Raw genomic sequence first — 23,779 nt, forward strand, 5'->3', positions numbered from 1 at the left:
TTGTGCTCCCTCCTCCTCCCCCTCCCCCTCCCCCACCATTTTCAAAATTGCACTTGTCAGATTATTTTAAAACAGCATCTGTATACTAGTCATTCATCCAGGCCCTGCTAATTAGTTTAGTGTGGGAGAAAGCTTAGGACTTGTCCACAGGGTAGTGGACTGCTGTCCTTTTATATGCTGCTCAGCATTGTTCCTCGGGCCAGTGACATGTGGTTCTGAGTTGCTTTCCCAGGAGTGCCTATGGATTTGCGTTGACTCATCCCCATTCTATGAGTGGGATTGTGGCCGATGGACATGCATCTGCAATATGACCAGGCCTGGGTGTAGGTACACACTGTCCCTTGAACTTGGGAGAGCTCAACCAGTTGGCTTTTGTGATGATCAGACCAATGACCCCATTAGCTCTGTCCAGCCAGCCAAGCTTGGTGGCCTGATTTGACATGCTTCCAAAGCCCATGAAGGACAGGCAGGGAGCAATTTACTTAATAGCAACAATCTGTCCAAACACCTGGATTTTCACATATACCAACTTCCCACCATTAGCCAGATGGGAAGAAGTCAGCTTGTAAGCTATGAGGGTCCATTTTAAGATGATCTCTGGAAAATCGAGTTGTTTTTCCATCGTGAACAAGAAATAGGATTCCGTGGTTTCAGAGGTCGTATAATCATAGAATATTCATGAGATTTCAAGCTGAAAGGGACCCTAGCGATATCTTCTCGTCTATCCTTTTACCCATGAAGAAACCAAGGCTACAGAGGTTGTGATTTGCCAGAGGGGGTCAGATGGTGGCAGAACCGGGATTCTTGCCCCACCTAGGGCACCGTCTTTCATGCCTACACCAAGGGCCATTATTTAACTATATTTAACATAACATTTGTTTATTTAAAAGAGCATTTCATTTGTTTCCAAAACTTTGAGCAAGTTCCATTTCACAAAGAAAGAAAACCCAAGTGTTCGTGTTTTAATTAGGCTTCCCTTTATGAATCAGATGTGTGAATTTCCTGAAGGGTTCTGATTCATACAGTGACTTCTCTGGGCTGGGATTCTTTCTGTCTTTCATTTTTCCTAATGAGCTTCTGGAGATCTGCAAAGGGCTGTTTTTGTCGTAACACAATGGAAAGCTAAACAATCCCAAACTATTCCTACAGCTAAATCTCCTAATAATAAAGCCAATGGGATGAAAGAGGATGTTGCTGTTCATTGCTCTTGGGGTAGAGTTAGTGAGAATTACTAAGCACATGGCTATCATTCAGTTCTCTCTCTCTTTCTTCTTCTCTCTGCCATTCATCAAACAAATATAGACATTTCCTGGTTTCCCATAGCAAGCAAGAAGAGAGCCAGATGATTTTAATGATGAGTGGTATTTATCAGGAACTATTCTAGCGCAGTTATTAAGCACTTACCATGTGTTGGGCACTGTGTTAAGAGTGTTAAAAATTATTTCATTTGATCCTCAACTCTGGGAGATAGGTGCTATTATACTCATTTTGCATAGGGAGAAATTGAGGCAAACAGGGTGAAATGACTTGCCCAGGGTCACATAGCTAGGAAGTGTCTGAGGCCACATTTGAACTCGGGTCTTCCTGATTCTCGGTGTGATGCTCAATTGAACCACCTAGCTGTCTCTATTAAAACAATAATTTATTAAGCTATAATAGAAAAGAAATAGTCCCTGTTATCAATGAGCTTATTTTAGCTTTGGGAAAGTGGCTCAGTAGGTCTGGGCTTGGATACAAGATCTGAGATCTAGTCCTGCCTCAGACATTTATTTCTTATGTGATCCTCGGCAAGTCACTTAACTAATATGCCTCAGTTTCCTCATTTGGAAAATGAAGGAGTTGGCCTAGATGACTTCTGAAATCCCATTCAGCTTTACTGTGATCCTGGGGAGAGGGGGGGTGGGGAGAAGGGAAAATGGGAGACTGGGAATTCTAGGCCAACAGAATGAAATAGGCACATGGGTGCTCATGCTTGATAATAGGTTAACAATATTTGAACAGGAGTGTTACCACTCTCTTCTTTCTTGTTACTCTGTAATGAGGAGCCTTCCTGTATTACCTCAGTGAGTTTTAACTCCAGCAAAGGCTAATGTGTAATTCTGTGAATGCACTAAATATTGGTTCCCTTGCTTTTTTTTAGGGGACATGAATTTTGGGCGGATTTGAATGCAATGAGTGTGTATGAGACAACTGAATTTGATCAAATTCGAAGACTGTCCACACCTTCATCTTTCAATGTCAGCTCCAACTACCACACGGTCTGGAAGTATTTCTGCAGAGATCACTTTGGCTGGCGAGAATACCCAGAGGTACTAATAGTTAATCATCAGAATAGCATTGGGGCCCCCTTACTCCCTCCTTTCTCCCTTTGCCACTTGTGTCTCAGCCCAGTAACAAACAGGCACCATTTTAAATTGTATCTGGGGAAGCCGTATGATATAATGGAAGGGGTGTTGACTCGTGAATCAGAAGATCTGCGTTCAGATCCTTCTCTGAAGCCTATTATCTGTGTGACATTAAATGTCATTTAACTTCCTTCAGCCTCTGTTTACATATCTGTAAAATGAATGAGGTTTGACTCAGTGGCCAATGAGATCCTTTCTAAATCTAATATCTAATGATTAAGATGTGCCTGGCTATATATCTATACTCATTAAAAAGAGCAAAAAGCAAACAAAAAGCTAAAGACTAACTGGATAGAAAACTTACCCTTCAATTGTTTTTTCCCCATCATCAGAAATAGAACCTCTTTTTTTTTGACAAAAAACAAATGCTGACCTCAGAAATTTGTCAAAACTAGTGAAAAATCAAGCTAAATTATTTCTAGTAGGGGGTGGTAGGAGTGGTTGGTATGTCTATATATATATGTTTGAATTTAAAAGCAAAATCCAAAAGATAAATATTGCCCCATCCCTCCATTTGAAATAGCTTTCGATCTGAAGTGTGTGTATTGGAGTATCTCAGGGCCACACCTGGCCCATGGGAAGAGGGCATGTGATGTTGTTAGCATGTCAGGAGACTAGGACAGAACAGTCACAGTCTGTCCCCAGGAAGATGTACTTGCAAATGTTTATTGAGTTGTGGTCAAGCCAATCGATCATTCCTGCTTCATACTCTGGCCTCTCTGCACATGCATCCTTAGTCCAAGGTACCGAGGACAGCTCATTAATCACAAAGCAAGTAAAGGAAAGGCTGCTGGTCTACTACTCTTTTTTGGTGGAGAATGCTGAGTCATGTCTAAAAGCCTTGAAATTGACTTCAGAGGGTTAATTTCATGTCTGGAGAATTTGGCCTTTCTCTGTGATTTAAATTTATTATCTACCTGTGCGTGTGCATACATATGCACGAGTGTGTGTGTGTGTGTGTGTGCATGTGCATGCGTGCATGCACTCACACACAGACAGGAAAAGCTGGGTTATCTGTTTTAGACTCCTCTCTTCTTTAAAAAGCAATGGGGGGGGGCGGCTAGATGGCTCAGTGGATAGAGCATCGGCCCTGGAGTCAGGAGTACCTGAGTTCAAATCCAGCCTCAGACACTTAACACTTACTAGCTGTGTGACCCTGGGCAAGTCACTTAACCCCAATTGCCTCACTAAAAAAAAAAAAAAACAACAAACAACAACAAAAAAAGCAATAGGGGGCAGCTAGATGGCTCAGTGGTTAAAGCACCGGCCCTGGATTCAGGAGTACCTGAGTTCAAATCCGGCTTTAGACATTTGACACTTACTAGCTGTGTGACCCTGGGCAAGCCACTTAACCCCCATTGCCTGGAAAAAAAAAAAAAGCAATAGGAAAAAAAAGAGGGTATATTGGTCACTGAACAGTATCATGAGATGAAATAACGTATTGTCTTTTAGCAACTATTTCCTATGCAGAGAAGGTGACTGTTAAATGTATTCTCCAAATAATTGGTCTGGCCTTTCATTTCTTCCTTTGGCAGGCTTCTTGGGTTGGTGGCTGGATTGATTTATTTGAACTTTGCACAATTCTATCCTTAATTCCTCATGGAAATCCCCCCCCCCCCAAGAAGTATAAACAAAGAGACTCAAGCAGATAGTCACAGCCAGAGTAGAATGGAGTTAGTTACCTCTCAGTCTCAGTCCCAGCAGAACAGTATTAACATTTGGGATGGTATTGTCATATAAGAGGAGCTATGACACATTTGAACAGAAGAAACTAGGCTCTCTCTCTCTGGTCTATGCCTGCTTTACACAGGTTACCTCAACGTTGCCTTTTTTGATAAAGATACTCTGGGTGAGTTGCAATCTGTATCATTGAAGGGGATATCCACATTAAGGAGATTCCCAGATCCATTGGAGTGGTGTGGTAGAGTAGAATTCATGCTGGATTTCAAGTCAGATGATCTAGGTTCAAATCCTGTCTCTGCCACTTATGAACTGTATAATCATGGGGAAGTTCATCTCTTTGGGTTCCCTCATCTGTCTGATAGGATTGGACCAAATGGGCTTCTGAAGTCCCTTCTAGTTCTAAATCTGCAGCCTCATCTTCCTCTCTTTTCATCTAGATGCTGTGGCATTGGCAGCATCGTGGCCTTGGTCACGAGCTGATGAAGTTGGTGTTTGGATTATTTTGCTTTCTTCTGGTCCATTTTGTTTTCTAACTGAACAGTTTATTGTTCAACAGTCTGTCATTCGACTGATAGAAGAAACCAGCTTCCGAAGGCTGAGGGAGGTCCGATTCTCGATGTTGCATCACCAGTACATTCTGAACATCAAGGATAACTACCAGCAAAGCATCTTCTCTCGAAGGATAATGAAAAAGAGACCCCTTTTGCGGTCCTGTCTGGTGCTGATGCCTTATCTCCAGTAAGTAGACCCAGAAAGGGCTCTTTTATTCTTTATGTGTGTATTTTCAGCCACATGCAGGAACTGGACCTTATATTACTTTGGCTGCCTTTGATTGCTAGCTAGAGAACATCCTGTAAGGTGACAGATACTCTTCTGTCTGATGGAGAGGTGAAGCCAGTTGTTGGCATTGTTTGGATACATTGGATACTTGCTACATTTTTATAATAGTGTTTAGATATGATTTTAAGGGTTCCAAAATGCTTAACTCTTTTTGAAGATCACCACCAAAAAAGAACTTTATGGATTACAAAACAAGCACTCTACACTGGCTTTCTCCTTCTGAGCCTCACACTAGGAATCCTATAAGGCAGATGCTAATGGTGCCCGTTTTTGTTGTTTACTGGACCTATGATCTCACTCAAATAGGAAATTTTCTACCAAGGCAAATCAGTGACTGTTCTGCAACTGATCTACTGAGATAATTGCTATGGGCCACTGAGAGGTTATGTGATTTATTCAGGGTCAAGGAACAAAGCCTGTGTGTGGCAGAAGTTGGACTTGAATCCATGTCTTTCTGCCTCTAAATGTAGTTATCTATTCTTTATGTCACATTGCTTCTTTTCATTTTATAGGTGAGGAAATTAAGCTTCAGGGAAGGGAATTGACTTGGCTGCTATGACTCAAAGAGTAAGGGTTGGAAGGAAGGAGAACTCAATCCCAGATCATTCCTGATTCCAAGTCCAATGAAACACCTTAATTTCCAAATGTATCTCTTCCTCTCTCTTACCTAGCCTGCTAACCTTTGTAACAAAGACTTTAAGAAAGGAAGAAAAGGAAACCAGAAAAACCAATCAAGTCATGAATTGAGTCTGACCATATATGCACTATACAATGAGTCAGTAAACAAGCATTTATTAAGCACTTACTATATCCCCCTTCCCCAACTTTTGCAAACAGAAGAATTGAATATTCTCGACTCTTCTCCAGGACCAAGCTTGGTCATTAAAATTCTACAACTTTGCTGTCTTTTAATGTTTCTATTATTTGGATTGGAGTACCTGAGTTCTCAATGTATTTCTGATTAGCAGTAATTACCTTAGTTTTCTGAATAAACATATTTCAAAAGGCTTTTTGTAAGCATTGATACAGTGGGAGAAGTATAGATTTTGGAGTTGGTGAACCTGGTTTCAAATTGCATCTTTACTGCATATTTACTGGTCCTATAACCATAGTCAGTTTATCCAGACTGGACCTCAAATCCCATAAAATGAAGGGATTGGAGGAGTTATCCTCTAAAGTCCCTTCTTCAGGGTAGCAAGGCAACACAATAGATAGAATGCTAAACCTGAAATTAGCTAAACCTGAGTTCAGATCCTACTTCAGGGCAACTCACTTAACCTCTACCTCAGTTTCCTCATCTATAATAAAATAGGGATAATAATAGCTCTTACCTCCCAGGGTTATTGAATCAACTGAGAAGGAAGGTAAAGTATTTTTTGGAAAGTATTTTGGAAACCTTACAATGCTATATCAATGAAAGCTATTATTATTAAGGTGCCAGCTCTAAATCTACAATATGCAAACAGCACCTCGCCTTCCCTCCAGAGTGGAATGATGCTGTATCTAGACTGCCTACACATAGAGGGAATTGCCTGCCTTCCTCTTAGAATGGCACAAATATTCATGTTACCAATTCATGGCCAATTTATGTCTTTTTTTTTCTGGCAGGACCCTTTCACTTGAAAGGACTGTGAGGCCTCAGTGAGTTGTAGCAGCAAGGAGTCAGCACCATTTGGGTTAGGATAGATCCTGGAGTGGAGGGGAAAGCTCTGGCCAGGAAATCCTAGGAGTAAGATATGATGAAGTACTGGGTTCTTTTTTTATTGGTGTCTTTTATATTTATAGAAATCATTTCCAGTTAGACCTCTCCTCTTCCCCTCCCCCTAGTAAACTTCCTCATCCAGTAAAGGAAAAAAAAAATCCCAAACCAACTGATGCGTCTCAGGCTGTCTGCATTTGTGACACCTACATTCCACACCCATAGTCTACCATCTCTCTAACACAGACATATTGGATTCTCATGAATTCTCCAGGGTCTTTGCTTTCTGAAGTTACTAGTACCAAATAACCCCCTTCTGAATTCATTGATTTTAGAGTCACCTAACCCTTCAATTTTCCCCACCAATTCCTTCCCTCCATCTCTGGGCAAGCATGGGATCAAAGCTACAAAGGACCCCCAAGATCCTAAGACCCTGTGATCACAGATCTAGAACTGAAATGGGTCTTAGTGCAACTCCTTCCTTTTACAGATGAGGAAACTGAGGCAAAGAGAAGATGACTTGCCAAAGGTCATGCAGGTGGTCAACAGTGAGCTGTGATTTGAACTCAGTTCCTTTGTCTCCTAATCCAGAGCTCTCCCTTCTTTATTATGTGATCATCATTCAGAACTCATTTTATAGCTGAGGAAGCTGAGACTCAGAAGTGACATTATTACCCAGGGTCACAAAAGTAGTAAGGGCCAGAAGTAGGGTGTGAACCCCGGCCTCCTGACCCCAACATCCAAAGGCTCTTCACTGTTTCGCCTTCTCATGAAACTGCTATGTTGCACTGGCCTTATTCACTGCTGCTGCTGCTGCTGCTGGAATTTATCCCACACTCCAGCCAGATTTATGGTACCATTTGAGCATCAGGGAGTGGTGAGCCTCGATTTGAAAGTGCTGATCTGGCCTTGAGCAGAGCTAAAAAGTCAAGTCACTGGAGGTTCCTTTTTGGAGAGTTAGCAAGGTGATCTTTGAGGTGAAGAAATTGACTTGGGGGAGCTTCCTTCCTTCCTTTTCTTCCTACCTTCCTTCCTCTCCTCTCCTCTCCCTTCTTTCCTTCTTTCTCTCTTTCCCTATCTTCCTCTCCTCTCCCTTCCCTCCTTCCTTCTCTCTCTCCCTCTCTCCTTCCCTCCCCTTCCTTCCTTCCTTCCTTTCCTCCTTTTTGGTTCTGTTTCATTTTCTAATTTTCCTTTTCCTCCCAATCCCTCTCTTGTGAACTCTAGCAATCACAGCCACAGTACATTAACAATACCAAACCTGAGCTTTGAGACATGAACATTATTTTTTAAGAAACACTTTATGTTCAGGAATCATGGGAGATGAAACATTCTTTACATCGTTACAGCTTGGGGTGAATATACACGCCTTCATCAAAGGCCAAGTGAGGAAAGTGCTACATTGTAGCCTTTTTTTGATTAGAACTAATAAAAATGCCATTTCTGTGATTTTGCCAGCACAGCTGGAGATGTTATTGTCAGAGTCCAGTAGTTAGGAACATATTGTCCTCCTAGTAAGAGGGTGGAAGTCATTAGTGTGACTGGCAGCTTGGCATGCTGGGCCAATCCAATGCGATTTAGCTCCTGGGAGCAGACGAGAATGCTCATTAACTCACTGCATTGGGGGGTGGTTAGGGATGGCAGGGTGAAAGTTAATTTGTTCAGAACCTTGAAATAAATGATGTTGGGGCCCTCTTTTTGTTTTTCTTTTAAACAAACTTGTTTTGGAAAACCACAGACCATTAAAAAAATTTGTGGAAGCAGCAGGGGAATGGGCCTCTGTGGCCCCCACCCTCTGCCTTCCCTTTTGAAATATCAGGACCCTTATTTGGCTCATCCTTTAGGAAAAATGGTCTGTGGGTCCAATATGGGAGCCCAGGCCTTCAGAGCTAGGCCCCTTCCTACTTTGGGAGTCTCTCCCTGTAGGCTCCAGTCCAGCCCCACCAGCCTATTGGCCACACCTCATCCATGACACGCCATCTCCCCCCGGCCTAGCATGCTGCCCCTCTTCCTCCTCCTCTCCCTGGCTTCCTTCAAGATTCCCCTCCAAGCCCACCTTCCACAGGAAACCTGTCCTGGTACCCACTGCTGTTGGGTTCACCTTTGAGGTTATCGCCCATTTCCGTTATATTTCAGCAGTGTCAAATTCAGATAGAAACCGGGATAGTTAAACCCGTCATAAGCATCTCACTGGACCCCATTGACTTAGAAAATCGCATAATAAGATGGTGTGTTTTATTGTATTTTTATTTATTTTGTTAAATATTTCCCTCTTGTCAAATAAGATATTTGTAAAGTGCTTACCGCAGTGCCTGACGCATAGTAGGCGCTATGGAAATGCTTATTTTCTTCCCTTCTCTAACAAAGTTTGCAGCTGATTCAGGCTCCATGGCCTCTGGACACAGCCCCACAGAATGTGTTTCCCCTCCGCTGTATATATCATATATTTATGTACTTCTTCGGGTGCTGTTTCTCCTCCCCCCCAGAAATATGTTGTATCTTTGCTTGTTGTTTGTTTCCGAATTCCCACTACCTGACACAGAGTAAGCTCTTAAGCTCTTAATAAATGCATGTGAACTGATTCCTGACTGTGGTTTGCCTGGCTTTGCACTCCTGAGCTGAGCCCATCATCCACCCAAGCTGTGGGGGACAAAGGGCTCCCAGGTCATCAGCCCTGGATGTGGAACATGGATTGCTTAGGCTGGTCTTATTGTTTAATGCCCATGGAGCCCTAGGTGCTGACCAACTTCAAATGTACAAACACCTTTGTGGCTCCCCATTTCCACCCAACTAAATAGCAAACTCCCTAGCCTGGCATTCAAGGCTCTCAGAGATTTGGATCCAGCCTACCTTTCCTATTTCATTTCAGACTCTTCCTCCTTGGTGCTCTCCAAATGAAAGGCGCCCTGGATTCTTCACTTCCTCTATTCATTTCTTACCTCTAGCACTTTGGCTCACAAATATTGTTCCCTAGCCTCCCGACTTAGACTACGATTATCATAAAGCAGTTCAAATGCTTGAAGCCAGTCTGCTGGAATCCTCCCAGCTCAAAGGGATTTACCCTTTATGGGATTTAGCATGTCATCCCTCTCTTATGTGCTTGTACCCTGTGCATTTGTAAAAGTGTCTTCTTGTGGGCAGAGACCCTGACTAATTTATCTTTGAACTGCATCTTATTTGTCCACAAAAGTCCTGTTTCAATTCTACCGTGGAAATTATTTGTTTTCTGGAAAGGTATTCTAGTGGAGTATTAGACTGTAAACTCCTTGAAGGCCAGAACTGTCTTCTGCCTCTTTTGGTTATCCCTAGCACTCAATTCAATGCTTGGTACAACACAAGTGCTAAATAAATGTTTATTGATTGATTGATGGATGGATGGAGTATGAATAGTAACAGGTCCTGGGGAACTAGAAAAACTCCAGGTAGAGGCTTGGAAATGGACTGTGTTTGCTGTCAGAATACCTAAGGTAATTAGGAAAACTCATCGCCTGATTGGCCCAGGGTGATGAAACTTTCTACCAAAACTGTAGACAGGATCCCAGATATTGAGCAGAAGGGTCATGTTATCCAACCTTTTCATTGTCTTGCTTAAGGTCACACCTGGTAGTCAGTGACAGAGCTAGAAATCAAACCCAAGCTTGGGGGCAGCTAGGTGGCACAGTGGATAAAGCACCAGCCCTGGATTCAGGAAGACCTGAGTTCAAATCTGATGACCGCAGACACTTGACACTTACTAGCTGTGTGACCCTGGGCAAGTCACTTAACCTTCATTGCCCCCACCCAAAAAAAATTCAAACCCAAGCCTCCTGACTCTATATCCAGTATGATTTCTACTGGCCCATGCTGATTGCAACCAGTGGTGATGGGGAGAGTATGAAATCAGAGCTCCTGAGAGGCTTGTGTCTAAGTACACTGAACCGAGCAGATCATCAGCACATGTTTGGAGGAGCACACAACTAATGATGGCTAAGGAGAGAGGAAAGCTTTGCACCACATGAGTGAGAAGGTTGCATTGTTCCCTTACAGCACACTGACATGCCTTAGTATTGATATTGCAGGACACACACACATGCCAGGCATAAGCTCCATCCTCTCATTTGAGGTGAGAGCTTTGTTATTTAAAATCTGGCTTATTCTTATTCCACAATTCTCAGATAACAGCTGTGGCTAAATTAAACGAGTTTGGATTTTGGAAATATTAAATAGGATTGAGGCAATTTCTAATTGTTCCAGAAAAAAAGTTTTCTTAAATAGATTGGACACTCCCTATGAAATCTTGTTTATGTTGTTCGTTAATTTAGAAGATTATTTTCCCAAGGAGTGCAAAGGTGAACTCAATACTTGGCAGCATTTATACAGCAATCTACAAACATGTCATTTGACCTTCCTAACAGTCTCTTTGGTGGCTAGCATAGGCATTACTATCCCAACCTTAGAGCAAGGCAGTGTGGATTAGGGGCTAACCTTGGAGCGAAGGCTTTTCTCTGAGCATCCTTGTTGTGGGATCCTGGACAAGTCGCTTAACCCTTCATTGCCTCCAGCCAACTCTGGAAGGTTATACATTTTAAACAAGATTCTGACCTGCATCAGTGGAGGGAGTTTTTATACCAGAAGCGCCTTACACTGATACTGTCACAAATCAGGCATAAAAAAGAAAATCTTACAGCTGAGACCCAGGAGAGTTTCAGTGATTTGCACGTGGTTACCTAGCTAGTGTCAGAGGTGATATTGGAAAGCAGATTTCTCTGGGGACCAGCAGAGCCAAAATTCTTTCCATTCCACTTTCCATAGTGCCTCTTTCAGCCAGTAGCCTATCTATCAGTCAGTGCTGTGTGACTCACAGGAGCTGGCCTTAACAGGATAATCTCTGCTGGCAGTGAGCACTTATCATCTGGAAAGTGAATGATCCTTACTATGTGCAGGAATACAACAGACATTTATTAAGATTCTAGCATGCCAGGGAACTGCTGAATTCTGGCAAGAAGCAAAGCCTATACAAGACATAGAATCTGCTCTCAGGAAGCTTAGAGTCCAAAATGACCAGGGTGCCCAGATTACTACTTACTGTGAAGCCTACAAACAGCGTGAACCCCGAGGTGGGGGATCCTAAGCCACCCCAGCACAGTGCTCATCACATAACAGGTGGCTAATAAATGTTTACAGGTTAAATGAATCCGTCAATAAGCATTCCCTATACAAGTACTCTATGCTAGTAAATACTGGGAACACAGAAAAAAGGCAGACCCAGTTACTTCCTCAAGGAGTTTACATATGAGTGAGTGAGTGAGTGAGTGAGTGAGTGAGTGAGTGAGTGAGTGAGTGAGTGAGTGAGTGAGTGAGTGAGTGAATGAATGAATATGGCACATATATTTTGCTTTGGATCATGAGCATCCCAACCACTTTGACCATGTCTGTCATACAGGCCCGACATTCTCTTGAGTGAGAAGTGCCTTTTTGGGATATAAGTGAGGAGAAATTCTGACTCACTCATAATCCGCCTTCTCAGGAAACTGTAGTTCTGCTGCTTCATGTGTTAGCTTTGAGCATCTAGGCATTTGCAGTGGGGTGGGGCCCTCAAGGTGAAAATGGCTTCCAGGAGGGTCTAGATGGGATAAGATGTGTTTCCAGGTGTGCCTCTTTAAGCCTGTGTGCATATCAAAACAAGCAGAGCTGTGTGTATTTTAGGAAATTGGCAGGCAAAGTGAGAGGAAGGCAATGAAATGGACTGTCACGTCCTCAGTCTCAAGCCTTCGTGCCTACAGTCAGGGGGCCTGGACCATGTTGAAGGAGGCTCGACCTTTCTCCCTCACCCCAAAGTCTGGGGAAACTACAGGAGTCTTCTAGGGAGGACAAGACCTCAACAGGACTAAAAAACCTGGTGGGTGGGCACTTTAAAAGAGATATTGTATGTGAGGCATTTCACAGACAGTTCAGGTTTTATGGAAATGGTCAGTTATTATTAATTACTATATATTACATATATATATAACATTATATATATGTGTATATATATATATATGATAATAGCAACCGTTCTGAAATGGTTCATATTAAGCACATGATTTTCAAAACCAGACAAGACCCGTAGCAATAAGGAAGCCAGGACCCAATTCTGCTGGCCCCCTGGAATCCTGTCTTGGCTATTACAGTTTCTTTCCTCCATACAGGCCACATTTCTTCCTGTCACTGCAGTTATCAGAATTTATTACAGCGCTGTTGTCCTTTATGACCACTTAGTTATTAAATTTGGGGCCAGGCCTGTGATTTCAACTGGGAGCAACTCCTGGCATGGAATGGAACTCCCTTTGCTTCCTGGAGTCACCCACTTATTTATAGCTTCTAGCTTGAGAGAGCTGCCTCAGTCTAGTGACTTGCCCATGTTCAGATAGCTAGATGTGGCCTGAACTTGGGTCTTTCCTGACTCTTGAGCTGCCCTTCTAGTTACTAAGTCACAATGCTTCTCATGACTATGTGCTGTTATAACTGTCATTATTGCTTCATATCCCTACAGTACTTGGTTCCCAAAAGTTTTCCTCATATGAAGCATGTAATTCAGTTGTTGTTATCCCTACTTTAGAGATATGGAAACTAAGTCTTAGAGACACCAAGTGAGTTGGCCAGACTCAGAGATAGTGAGTGGCAGATCAAGGACCATTAGGGTAAGAAAGTACCTAGTTAGACTTGGTGAATTCAGCTCACCTGGCATCTGCCTTGGATACTGAAAGAACCAGGGAATGGGATTGGTTGAGTCACACCAGTGATATTCAAAAGATGATGGGGGGTGGGCAGCTAGGTGTCTCAGTGGATAAAGCACTGACCTTGGATTCAGGAGGACCTGAGTTCAAATACAGCCTCAGACACTTGGCACTTACTAGCTGTGTTACCCTGGGCAAGTCACTTAACCCTCATTGCCCCACCTCTCCCCACCAAAAAATGATGGGAAATGGGAGAAACACTCAAGACTGATGAAAAAAAGATATCTGGTTTGAGAGAGAGAGAGAGAGAGAGAAAGAGAGAGAGAAAGAGAATAAAGACTGTAAACTATGGACCAGGGAACTTGACTTTGGTTTCTAGAAAATCCTAAGACAGATCTTTAAAGAGATGGTCAGTGACCAGCCAGAAATGGAAGTCATGACCCATAGCTCAGACTAACAAAGGTCCAGCTAGTTTTCTTCAAGAGTATGTTGTGTCAGACTGACTTTTTTTTTTCGGTGACAAAGCCACTAAATGGATAGGTGATAGGTTTCATGTGGAGAAGATTTACAAAGTTTTGGACAAAGCATTTGATAAATGATCTCATAGTATTCTTGTGGGAAGGATGGTGAAGTGTATCAGGCGATGCTTCAGTAATAATGAGAGCTAGCATTTTTAGAGTGCTTGAAAGTTTGCATAATGCTTTACAAATGCTATCTCATTTAATCGTGACAGTCCTTATTGTGGTCACTTTACAACCAAGGAAACTGAGGCAAATAGCGATTAAGTAATTTGACTAGGGTCACATAACTAAGAAATGTCTGAGGCTGCAGGCTGCGTCTGGCTCATGCTCTAACAGCTGTTGCAGCACATTGAGCTTCACAGAGAGAGTGCTGGGGCAAGAAAGTAATGAAAAGTGGGCAAAGGTCATCCTAAGAAGCCGAGATAGAAAATGGCTTCATATGCCTTCTTTGTGCAAACCTGCCAAGAGGAGCACAAGCAGAAGAACCCAGATGCTTTGGTGAACTCAGAATTTTCTGAAAAATGCTCAGAAAGGTGGAAGACAATTTCTGCTAAAGAGAAAGGAAATTCTGAGGACACGGCAAAAGCTAAGGTTCATTATGAAAGAGAAATAAAAACCTACATAGCACCCAAAGGAGAAACTAAAAAGAAGTTTAAGGATTCCAGTGCACCTAAGCGGCCTTCTTTGGCATTTTTCTCATTCTGTTCTGAGTGTCATCCAAAAATCAAAGGGAAGCATCCTGATCTTCCTCTTGGAGATGTGGTGAAACAAATTGGGAGAAATGTGGAATAATAGTGCTTCAGATGACAAGGAACCTCATGAAAAGAAGGCAGCTAAACTGAAGGAAAAGTATGAAAGGCATATTGCTGCGTACCAGGCTAAAGAAAACCTGATATGGGCAAAAAGGGAGGAGTCGTCAAGGCTGAGAAGAGCAAGAAAAAGGAGGAGGGAGAAGATGAGGAAGATGAAAAAGATGAGGAGAATGAAAGAAAAAACCCATTTGAGGCTGGATCTGAACTCCCCTTGCTGACTGCAGGTCCAGTACTCACTCATCCACTCTCCCACCTGGCTGCCCTCTGTTAAATGGCTTTGTAACTGACCGAAAGGTCAAATTCATTAAGGATTCAGGTTAAGGCTCCAAAAGGCTTGCTGGGCTAAAGCAGGTGACTGAATTAGAGAAGGTGCCATTCAACTGGCATAAATGTGAAGCTCTGGATTGCTCTCGTTCCTAACATTCGGTGAATCTGGGAAACATTCCCATCTCTGGCTGGAGACATATCTGCTCCCTAGCACACCTGCCCTCAGAGTCAGGTGTCCGCAGGCTCCTTTGTAAGGATTCTCCTTGAGTCTTTTACCATGTTTTTTTTTTTTTTTAATGTGGGGAGAGAGGAGAGAGGTTGGCGATGATTCCAACCAGATTGTAGCCTTTTGTTTGTTTGCTGTATCCCACAACACTAAGGAAGATGACTCAATGCATTTGTGCCTCTCGGATGACTGTGACTGGTTTTATTGAGTAAAGGTCTTTAGGTTGGGTGCGTTTCCCAAGCCTCCCACTCATAGAGATTCACGTCTAGGGTGGCCTGCTCTGAAAGGCTGAGGAGTGGTTTCAGGCGAGGCCCCCCCTGGGGATTAGGTGCCTGCCCATACCCAGCTGCCCCACCTGCATCTCATCATTTCACTAGAATTAAAATACCCCAAGCATGGGAAGGCAGAGCCTTCCTGCCTGCCTGTGTGGGTCCTCGTGACTGTTTTCCTGCTGTTACGTTGTCTGGCCCTGGAGCTGGGGCCAGGTGTGGGCATTTGCTCTCTCTCTCCCTTTCCTTCCCCCTCCTTCCCCTCCTGTTATGAAAACGGTTAAGAAGGTTGATTACATGTAAGCACTTAATCAGGTGAAAACCAACCACTGCTCCAGGTTGCTGCTTCTATTTAGCCCAAAAGTCCTTGAGAGTAACTGACGGGAATGAAAAGAAACACAGATGCAGGCTCCTTCCTCTGTCCAGTGGGCATTCCCAGTCTTTTGGGGGATGTCCTGGACCCAATTGACCATCTCGTAAAGCTTGTGAACCCCTCTTCACAATGATGTTTTTAAATGCATAAAACGAAATATATATTGAAATGTAGTTATCAAACTACTTAAAAATAAGCTCATGGATATCAGGTTAAGCAGTGCTTCACAGAATGCAGTAATAAGGGCGCCTTCAATTTACCCATCATGTATTCCTCTCTTTGATTTCTTTGTACTGATGTTTTATGAAAGCCTTTTGCCTCTTTTTTGGGAAGATGTCACCATCATTCTGACATATCCCCATCCCCTTTACCATCAACTCAATACACCTTCTTTTGTAACAAAGAAAATAGTTAACTAAAACCAAGCAATCGCCATCAATAGCCCAAGCAACATTTTATACCTATAGATGCTCACTCCTCCAAGGAAAAAAGGGAGGTTACTTAATGCCCCACCCCCATGCACATTTGCTCCACTCTTCAAATAAAATTTTTTTAAAAACCAGCTGATGGTTTGTTTGGAAAATCTGAAGTCATTTTCTTGTCATTTACCAAGAAGGCAAGATTTGACACTCCATAATGGTTAACTTTGCAATGGGATGTAAAACACAAAATCCACTAAAGGTCAGATGGCCTCGTCTGTGCTTACTCGTAGCTGAAATGAGTTGGGGGTGCTGGCTGCAGAGATATTTTGTAACAATAGCCAGGAAAGAAGGATGCATGTATGGCTGATGTTTTGTATCACTAGGGGAGCCACTTCCCCCCAAAATGGTACTTAATCAATTGTTTACTGATATGTATATTTTCGGGGGGGGGGAGGCACTAGGTATCCCCATCCTTGGGTTGACAAGGATATTTCATTTTCTTTTTGCCTTTTTTTTTTTGTGGGGCAATGAGGGTTAAGTGACTTGCCCAGGGTCACACAGCTAGTTAAGTGTCAAGTGTCTGAGGTTGGATTTGAACTCAGGTCCTCCTGAATCCAAGGCCAGTGCTTTATCCACTCACCACCTAGCTGCCCCCATGACATGGCATGGTATGTGGACTCTAGCACAGATTTTTGTCAACTGTAGGTGATTGTTGTATATATATTGTTTTTGTTTTTGTTTTTTTTGTTTTTTTTTTTTTGTTTTTAGTGAGGCAATTGGGGTTAAGTGACTTGCCCAGGGTCACACAGCTGCTAAGTGTTAAGTGTCTGAGGCCAGATTTGAACTCAGGTACTCCTGACTCTAGGGCCAGTGCTCTATCCACTGCGCCACCTAGCTGCCCCGATTGTTGTATATATTTTAAATAATGGCATATAAAAATAATTTAGCTCCCTCCCTGCCTCACCCCCCTGTTCCTGCCCCTGTTGATGATTGTATTTGAGGAAGACAAGCCATCACTGCTTGCTTGAAGCAAGCTTCCTTGAAGGTGCACTCTCAGGAGAAGTCTAAGATACATGTGATGATCACATAGGAAAGACGTTTCTAACTTAGAGTCGGCCAAATGTCTCCTAGCTGCTTCTGCCTTCCTTCAGAGGATCCCCAAAGTAGACTTGGAGGAGACCTTAGGAGTCACATAATCCAACCCCCTTTGTTTTAAAAATGAAGAAACTGAGGGTCCAGGAAATGGGACTAGGTCACGCAGTTTGTAAGCATCTACAGATAGGACACTAAGAAAATTCTAATCATTGCTTTGGCACACAGGCATCATTTGCTCCATTCCCCCCTTCCTTCAAAGGCATTCTTATGTTTTGGTTTGGTTTGGTTTTTTAAAAGAAGGATCGGTGCTTTGCAAATTCTAACCCAGCCCATAATGACCAAGTTATAAACAACCCGTTTACACTTGGGTAAAACATTAGCCACAACTGCCCAATTAGAGTTCAAAACTCGTTTATTTCACAGTGTTGTAAACACAGATTTTTCTTTTCTCCCCCATCAGGACCCTCGGTGGTACGCCTCCATTGCCTCTTCCTGCAGCTGAATCAGCCTCATCCCAAGTTTTCTGTCCATCCGTAGTTACCTCGGCAAACTTTTATCCTGAAACCTGGATAGCTATGGATCCATCTCAGGACTTCATCCAAGTGCCTGTTTCCAAGGAGGACAAAAGCTACCGAACCATTTATAATCTCTTTCATAAGACTGTGCCTGAGATTAAATATAGAATCTTGAAAATACTGCGAGTGCAGAACCAGTTTCTTTGGGAAAAATATAAAAGGTGAGTCAAAGTCCTGCCACTTTCTGGGAGTGGAGGGTAAGGTGTAGAACAGGAAGAAGAAATTGAATTGAATTGACAAATGACTCATTGAAATTGACTGATGAAATTGAAAAATGACAAAGCGTAAGCAGCTCAATAAAATCTACTTTTCAGTCAAGTTATTAATTGAGGGCTTGATAGCAGGATACAAGTTAATAAAATTTAATATAATGCAAGTTAAGTGTTGAAGAGTCAGGAATGAAAGAAGCAAAGAAAGGTTGGAATGGGATAAATAAGGGATGACTTCTTGCAGAAGGTGAGCAGGATTTAGAAGAAGAGCTAGAGACTTGTAGAGAAGAAGGAGGGGAAGGGTGGTTTCCCTTTCCCAGGTGTGAGATGAAGATCCATAGAGAATGAGAATGAGAAAAGATCTTACATTTGGAGCCAGATCCAAACCACCCTCATTTACAGATGAGGAAACTGAGGTTCAGAAAGGTGATAGGGTCATAGAGGAAGCTCTGAAGCCATCCAATCCAATACATTCATTTTACACATGGGGAAACTGAGGTCTGATGAGGTTTAAGTGGCTGAAGATCACATGGATAGTGAATGGAAGAGTCTGCAGTTGAGTCCTGGTCTTTTGATCTCAAATTCAGAGCTCTTCTTACCATGCTAACTCTCATAGCTCAAACCAGCTTAGATATGGAAATCACCTTGATCCAAAATAGACATTTATTATACGATACTAGGAATTAGAGAAGTGAAGACAAAAATTTCACTTTAACAAAATACACTACAGATACCCTAAGGCAGAAACACTCAGCTGGGGGGAGGGAGGGAAGCATGCTGCCCACAACCCCTCTGAGTACAGCCTCAAGCAGGTTAAAATGTAATTGGGAAATATTGACATAGGAAATCAAAATACAATAAAAACTGAGATGTTACTATGTAGTTTTCTCAGTCAATATGCAGCCAGGGATCCTTATATATGGCACATTGGTCCCATTTCTATTTGGATTTGATACCACTGCTCTCAGGGATTGTTGGAAATTCTCCTCTGATTCAAAGATAATCCTTTTAGTTCATTTAAGGACAATACAGTACCTTTTAGTCAGACCATAATGCACATCTCAGCATCTCCCCCTTAATCCCCTGGCTCCTTGTCATTCCCTACTTTTAAATGGGTTGCTGCTTCCTTAATTCCTCTAATGGTGTGAAGAAATTTAAAAATAAAACCCTTTGCCAAATCTTGCCTATTAAAAGCTGTTCTTTACTTCCTTCTTCCAATTCCCTCATCCCTCTTTGCAACAGGAAAAAGGAATACATGTCTAAGAAAGCCAATGACATTAGCAGAATAATGAATGAGCGGCATCTCTTCCATGGGACATCCCAAGACGTGGTAGATGGCATCTGTAAGCACAACTTTGACCCTCGCGTGTGTGGCAAGCACGCCACCATGTTCGGACAAGGCAGTTATTTTGCAAGGAAGGCAAGCTATTCCCACAGCTTCTCTAAGAGGTCCCCCAAAGGGGTCCATTTTATGTTTCTGGCAAAAGTGCTAACTGGAAGATACACAGTAGGCAACCACAATATGAGAAGACCACCTCCAGTGAATCCAGACAGCATAACCAGTGACCTGTATGACTCCTGCGTCGATAATTACTTTGAGCCTCAGATTTTTGTCATTTTTAATGACGATCAGAGCTACCCATATTTTGTTATCCAGTATGAAGAAGTCAGTAACACCGTCACCATTTGAAAATCCTTGATGCCGCTAAATTATTTGAAATAAGTCCTGTCCAGCATTTGTAGCCCGTTTTGGGGGTGGGAGGGGAAGCAGTTGGGGAAGGGAAGACAAAAAAGAAGACATTGTCCAAGGGCTTTATTGTTTACTATTTTTCTTTTTTGCCTATTTCTTTTTTGTATGTTTTCTTCTCTTTCCCCTTCTTTTCCTTTCCTTTCTATTGTCTCCCTATATTTTGTTCGTTTTCCTTCCTTTTCTTTTTTTTCTTGTTTTTTTCCTTTTCTGTTGCCTGTTTTTCCTCTCTTCCCTGCCCCCATCCCCCCCCCCCCCAGGGCTTTAAAAAAAATGACTGGGGATTGAGATGATTTCTAAGAAACCTCAGAAACACACATACCACAGATCTAAAAAAGAACCAACTACAGGCTGGTTGCTTATTTGCTAATTGTTCTCCATGCATTCTGGTTGGAAAGTACGGCTGATTATACTGTCCCGTTAAACTTGTGTGTACAGTCATGACACCAGCTTTGGTGTTTTGAAAATGGAGCGTGAATCACACCAACTGAAGGACAGAAATAATGGTTCAGGCCAGATAAAGGTTAAAAAAGGGACATAATCAAGTCAAGGCTGCAGAAAGGAAGAAGAATATGGACCATTGGCTTCAGGTCCTATGGCCTCAGCTGTTCTAGCACAGGTGAGAGGAACAAGCTAGCAGAAAATCATTAGATTATTAACTCCTTGAGGGCAAGAACCGTCTTTTGCTACTTTTGGTATCCCCAGCACTTAGTACAGTGCCTGGCACATAGTAGGCGCTTAATAAATGTTTCTTGATTGATTGATCAGTGACCAGGTCCAATAGAATTCTGTGAGTTTCTATGGGAAGTCACCCAGGGTTCCATGGAAAACCAGAATTGTCAGTGCTTTGAGAAAATGTTGGTCACCAGCCAAACTCTTCCCTAACCGGTGACATGCCTTGTCAGCATTGCTTTGTTAGAAATCGGCAAAAGAAATCTCTATTCCATTCATCAACCATGAATGGAAGAAGAAAATAGGGAATTCATTGACTCAAAGTCAGAGCTAGTACCATTGTTGGCTATGGAATGGCCCCAAGCTCCTGCTCCCCCTTCTCCCCTTGGACCTCCTTTGTTGACTCAAGGCCCAAACCCCACTTTGCAAAGATGTGAGCCCTGCTTGGGCAAGGCCGTGCTACAGTGCTGTGCTCATATTAGGCACTCCAACAATAATTGCTGATTTTGACCCATTAGTGGAAAGGAGATGATTCCAACCCCTAACTTGAGGTTGCTTTTCCAAATGCAAAGGACACTCTGAAGCACCCAGGGTGTGACCCCAGCCCTTCACACTACTTAAATATAGAAACACAGCCTTGCTGCGGTACAACTAATTAAGGGAGTATGCAGGTGCCACAGAGAGTTAGGTGGGTAATGACTGCACATCTACTCTACCTTAGGCAAATCTGATAGATGAAGATATGGATTGGTTAGGATTAGTAGGATTGGCAAAGGGATTCACTCTAGGAATGCTTCCAACACAAGGTTCCCCCCAGCACATTAAAAAGCAATTCAGTCAGCACCTGGTTTTTCAGGTTATGTAAAAGCAAAGGTATATATATGTGTACTGATTTCTCAGTGACTTGACCTGAATGAGCATTGGACAGGGCTTCTACACAACTGACTTTTCTGCTCCAGCCAATTCAGGACATGGCTGCCCATGGCCATGAAATGACCACATGTGGCTGAAAACTTGAGAGACACTTGCACTTGTTTTGACAGAACAGTGATTCCCCATGTTCTTTATAATTGTAACAGCCTTTCCTTATGTTTGATTCTGTGATATTCATTCATTCCTCCCCTCCCATCTCCAGAAAAATGCTTGTATAACTTATTTATTTTTTTAATAAAATGATAAAATAAGTTTGTTGTGAAAATATTTCTCAAGATTTTCTGATTCTCCTTGAAAAAGAAATTGATGATGTTCTTTGTTGTTGCAAAACCAAGGACTGGGGATCTTGGACATACATGCCAAAATTACCCACATACTGTCATTTGTCCCTGGCTATCAAGCCTAAGATACATGGTAATCAATATAACTTAAAAGTTATTCAGAGATATTTGATGTTTCAAGTCATCTCCATTCTAGATTTCAATACTCTATGGAGCCATGACTTAAGTTGTATGGGTGATATACATTAAAATCCCTCTCTGCTTTAGATTGTGTCATGAGTGACTGTTGCTAAAAAATTATCACTTGGTGTTCAGCTCTGGTGATAGGGATCCCCCAGCTGTCCAAACTTCCCTAGTCCTCAGATGACAAACAAGCCGTACCTTGCCTTGACCACTTTGTGGAGCTTCCCAGAGCTTGTGCTTGATTTATGTGGCCTTCAGAAATCTAGGGTCACCTCCAGGTCATAGCGAAAGTTTAGACTATTCGTGTAGTAATAAGTAGAATGTTCATTCAGTCCTATAAATGCTTTCTTTTTGGTAATGATTATTCACTCAGCAGTAATTAAGTATAGGACATCATGGTCAGTGATGGAAGAAGATATTGTAGATATACCCCCTCATTATCTTCAAGAAGTTTAGATTTTGGCCTATTGAAAGAGCTATCTAATTAAATAAGTATGAATATCATTGGAAGTACTCCTTTACTCCCCCTTCATGTTTTTATTTTTAAAACAGCCTATAGTATGTAATGTAATTTTAGGCAAACTGGAACTCTGTGGAGCTGACGTTTAAATATATCTATATTTCAAAGATTGGAGACTGCATGCCATTTATCAAGTCCCTCTTCTTACCCTCAGGCACCAATGACCATTTTAGATCATCTTAACTATGGTTAATGGTTCCAGAGGAAGAAGGTTCCATGATCTCCTATAGAAACAATGAGATATCTTGATGTCTTGCAGGCAGAAAACATTTTCTCATGTACATACTGTATCTATTGTACATAGTAAAGCAACAACAATCTTGTACCTTTTGTTTATTAAACTATTTATGTTAGTAAACATTTATGTTTGAAAAATCATGTGGGCCTGAGTTATTTATCTTTAATAATGAATTTTGAGTATATTTACAAGTTTATAGACAACTTAAAAATATGTATTCTCTGCACAGACAGTAGATTTTAAATTAGGTGCTTTTCAAAAAGTTACTTTGGTGACTTGTGCCCAGCTTGTTACCAGAGAAATATTTTTGGTAGCCTCTCTCCAATTTTAAAATTAAAAGATTTTTTTTTAAACAATTGAATTATACATACTCTTGATAAATCCAATAGAGTTTTGGTTTCAGACCTAGAAACCAAAAACAAAACAATCCCCCAGTCTGTTGCTTCCTTTCCAAGCTTCCTACTCTACCCTAGCTGTCCAAGCTGATTTTATGGAACAAGTGATTTATAAGATCCCAGTCTTAGAAGAAGAAGGATGGACCGGAGAAAGTGCTTCCACAGATTTCCCACCCACATCTCTGTCCAGATGCAATTTCATGCACCGCCACGATGACTTAATTAGTGCTACCACATGGTCATCCTTGCTCTCTTATTTTATTAAGACTTTAAAGACACCAACTCAAGTCTCCTAGATTGCCTTCTTAGAAGGGTACCGATTTTTATGCTTTGATCTCAGTTACCTGAAAGAGAAGGACATTTGAAGATTCAAAGTAAACTAGACTTTGTCATACCCTCGTTATTACTAACAATACCTTTATTATTAGTGTATTGCTGCTGGAAAAAATATTTCACAGAGATTTGCCCATTTAACCCTCTCAACAACCTGTGAAATAAAGTCCAGGGAATAGATAGAAGCTCCAAAGTGACTTGCCCAAGGTCATGTAGCAAGTAGCAGCAAGTATCGGCAGAGTATGTCAAGATCTTCAGATTCCCAAGGGTAACATCTTTCCAGTTTATTGTGCTATGTTTCATTTGGCAATCAATCAGTTAATCGATCAAATCTTGGTAAGTACCCACTAGATGCCAGGTTAGCTCTGAGGGAAATAAAGACAAAAAAG

The 23,779-nt window shown here is 42.0% G+C and overlaps 1 protein-coding gene and 1 pseudogene across 4 annotated transcripts in view; both read left to right on the forward strand.

Moving 5' to 3' along the window:
- LOC122748667 (TCDD inducible poly(ADP-ribose) polymerase) overlaps positions 1-20,002 on the forward strand; it is a 44,057-nt gene extending 24,055 nt beyond the window's left edge. For all 4 annotated transcript variants that reach the window (XM_043994464.1, XM_043994467.1, XM_043994466.1 and 1 more), the window contains exons 3-6: positions 2,141-2,309; positions 4,645-4,826; positions 17,765-18,040; positions 19,331-20,002. In XM_043994464.1, the coding sequence (XP_043850399.1) occupies positions 2,141-2,309; positions 4,645-4,826; positions 17,765-18,040; positions 19,331-19,778 (1,075 nt within the window). In that variant the 3' untranslated portion in view covers positions 19,779-20,002. The remainder of the gene's footprint in view (positions 1-2,140; positions 2,310-4,644; positions 4,827-17,764; positions 18,041-19,330) is intronic.
- Positions 7,408-14,830, forward strand: LOC122745922 (annotated as a pseudogene).
- Positions 20,003-23,779: the final 3,777 nt, after the last annotated feature.

This window comes from Dromiciops gliroides, chromosome 3 (genome assembly GCF_019393635.1).
Source record: "Dromiciops gliroides isolate mDroGli1 chromosome 3, mDroGli1.pri, whole genome shotgun sequence".
Lineage (NCBI taxonomy): Eukaryota > Metazoa > Chordata > Mammalia > Microbiotheria > Microbiotheriidae > Dromiciops > Dromiciops gliroides.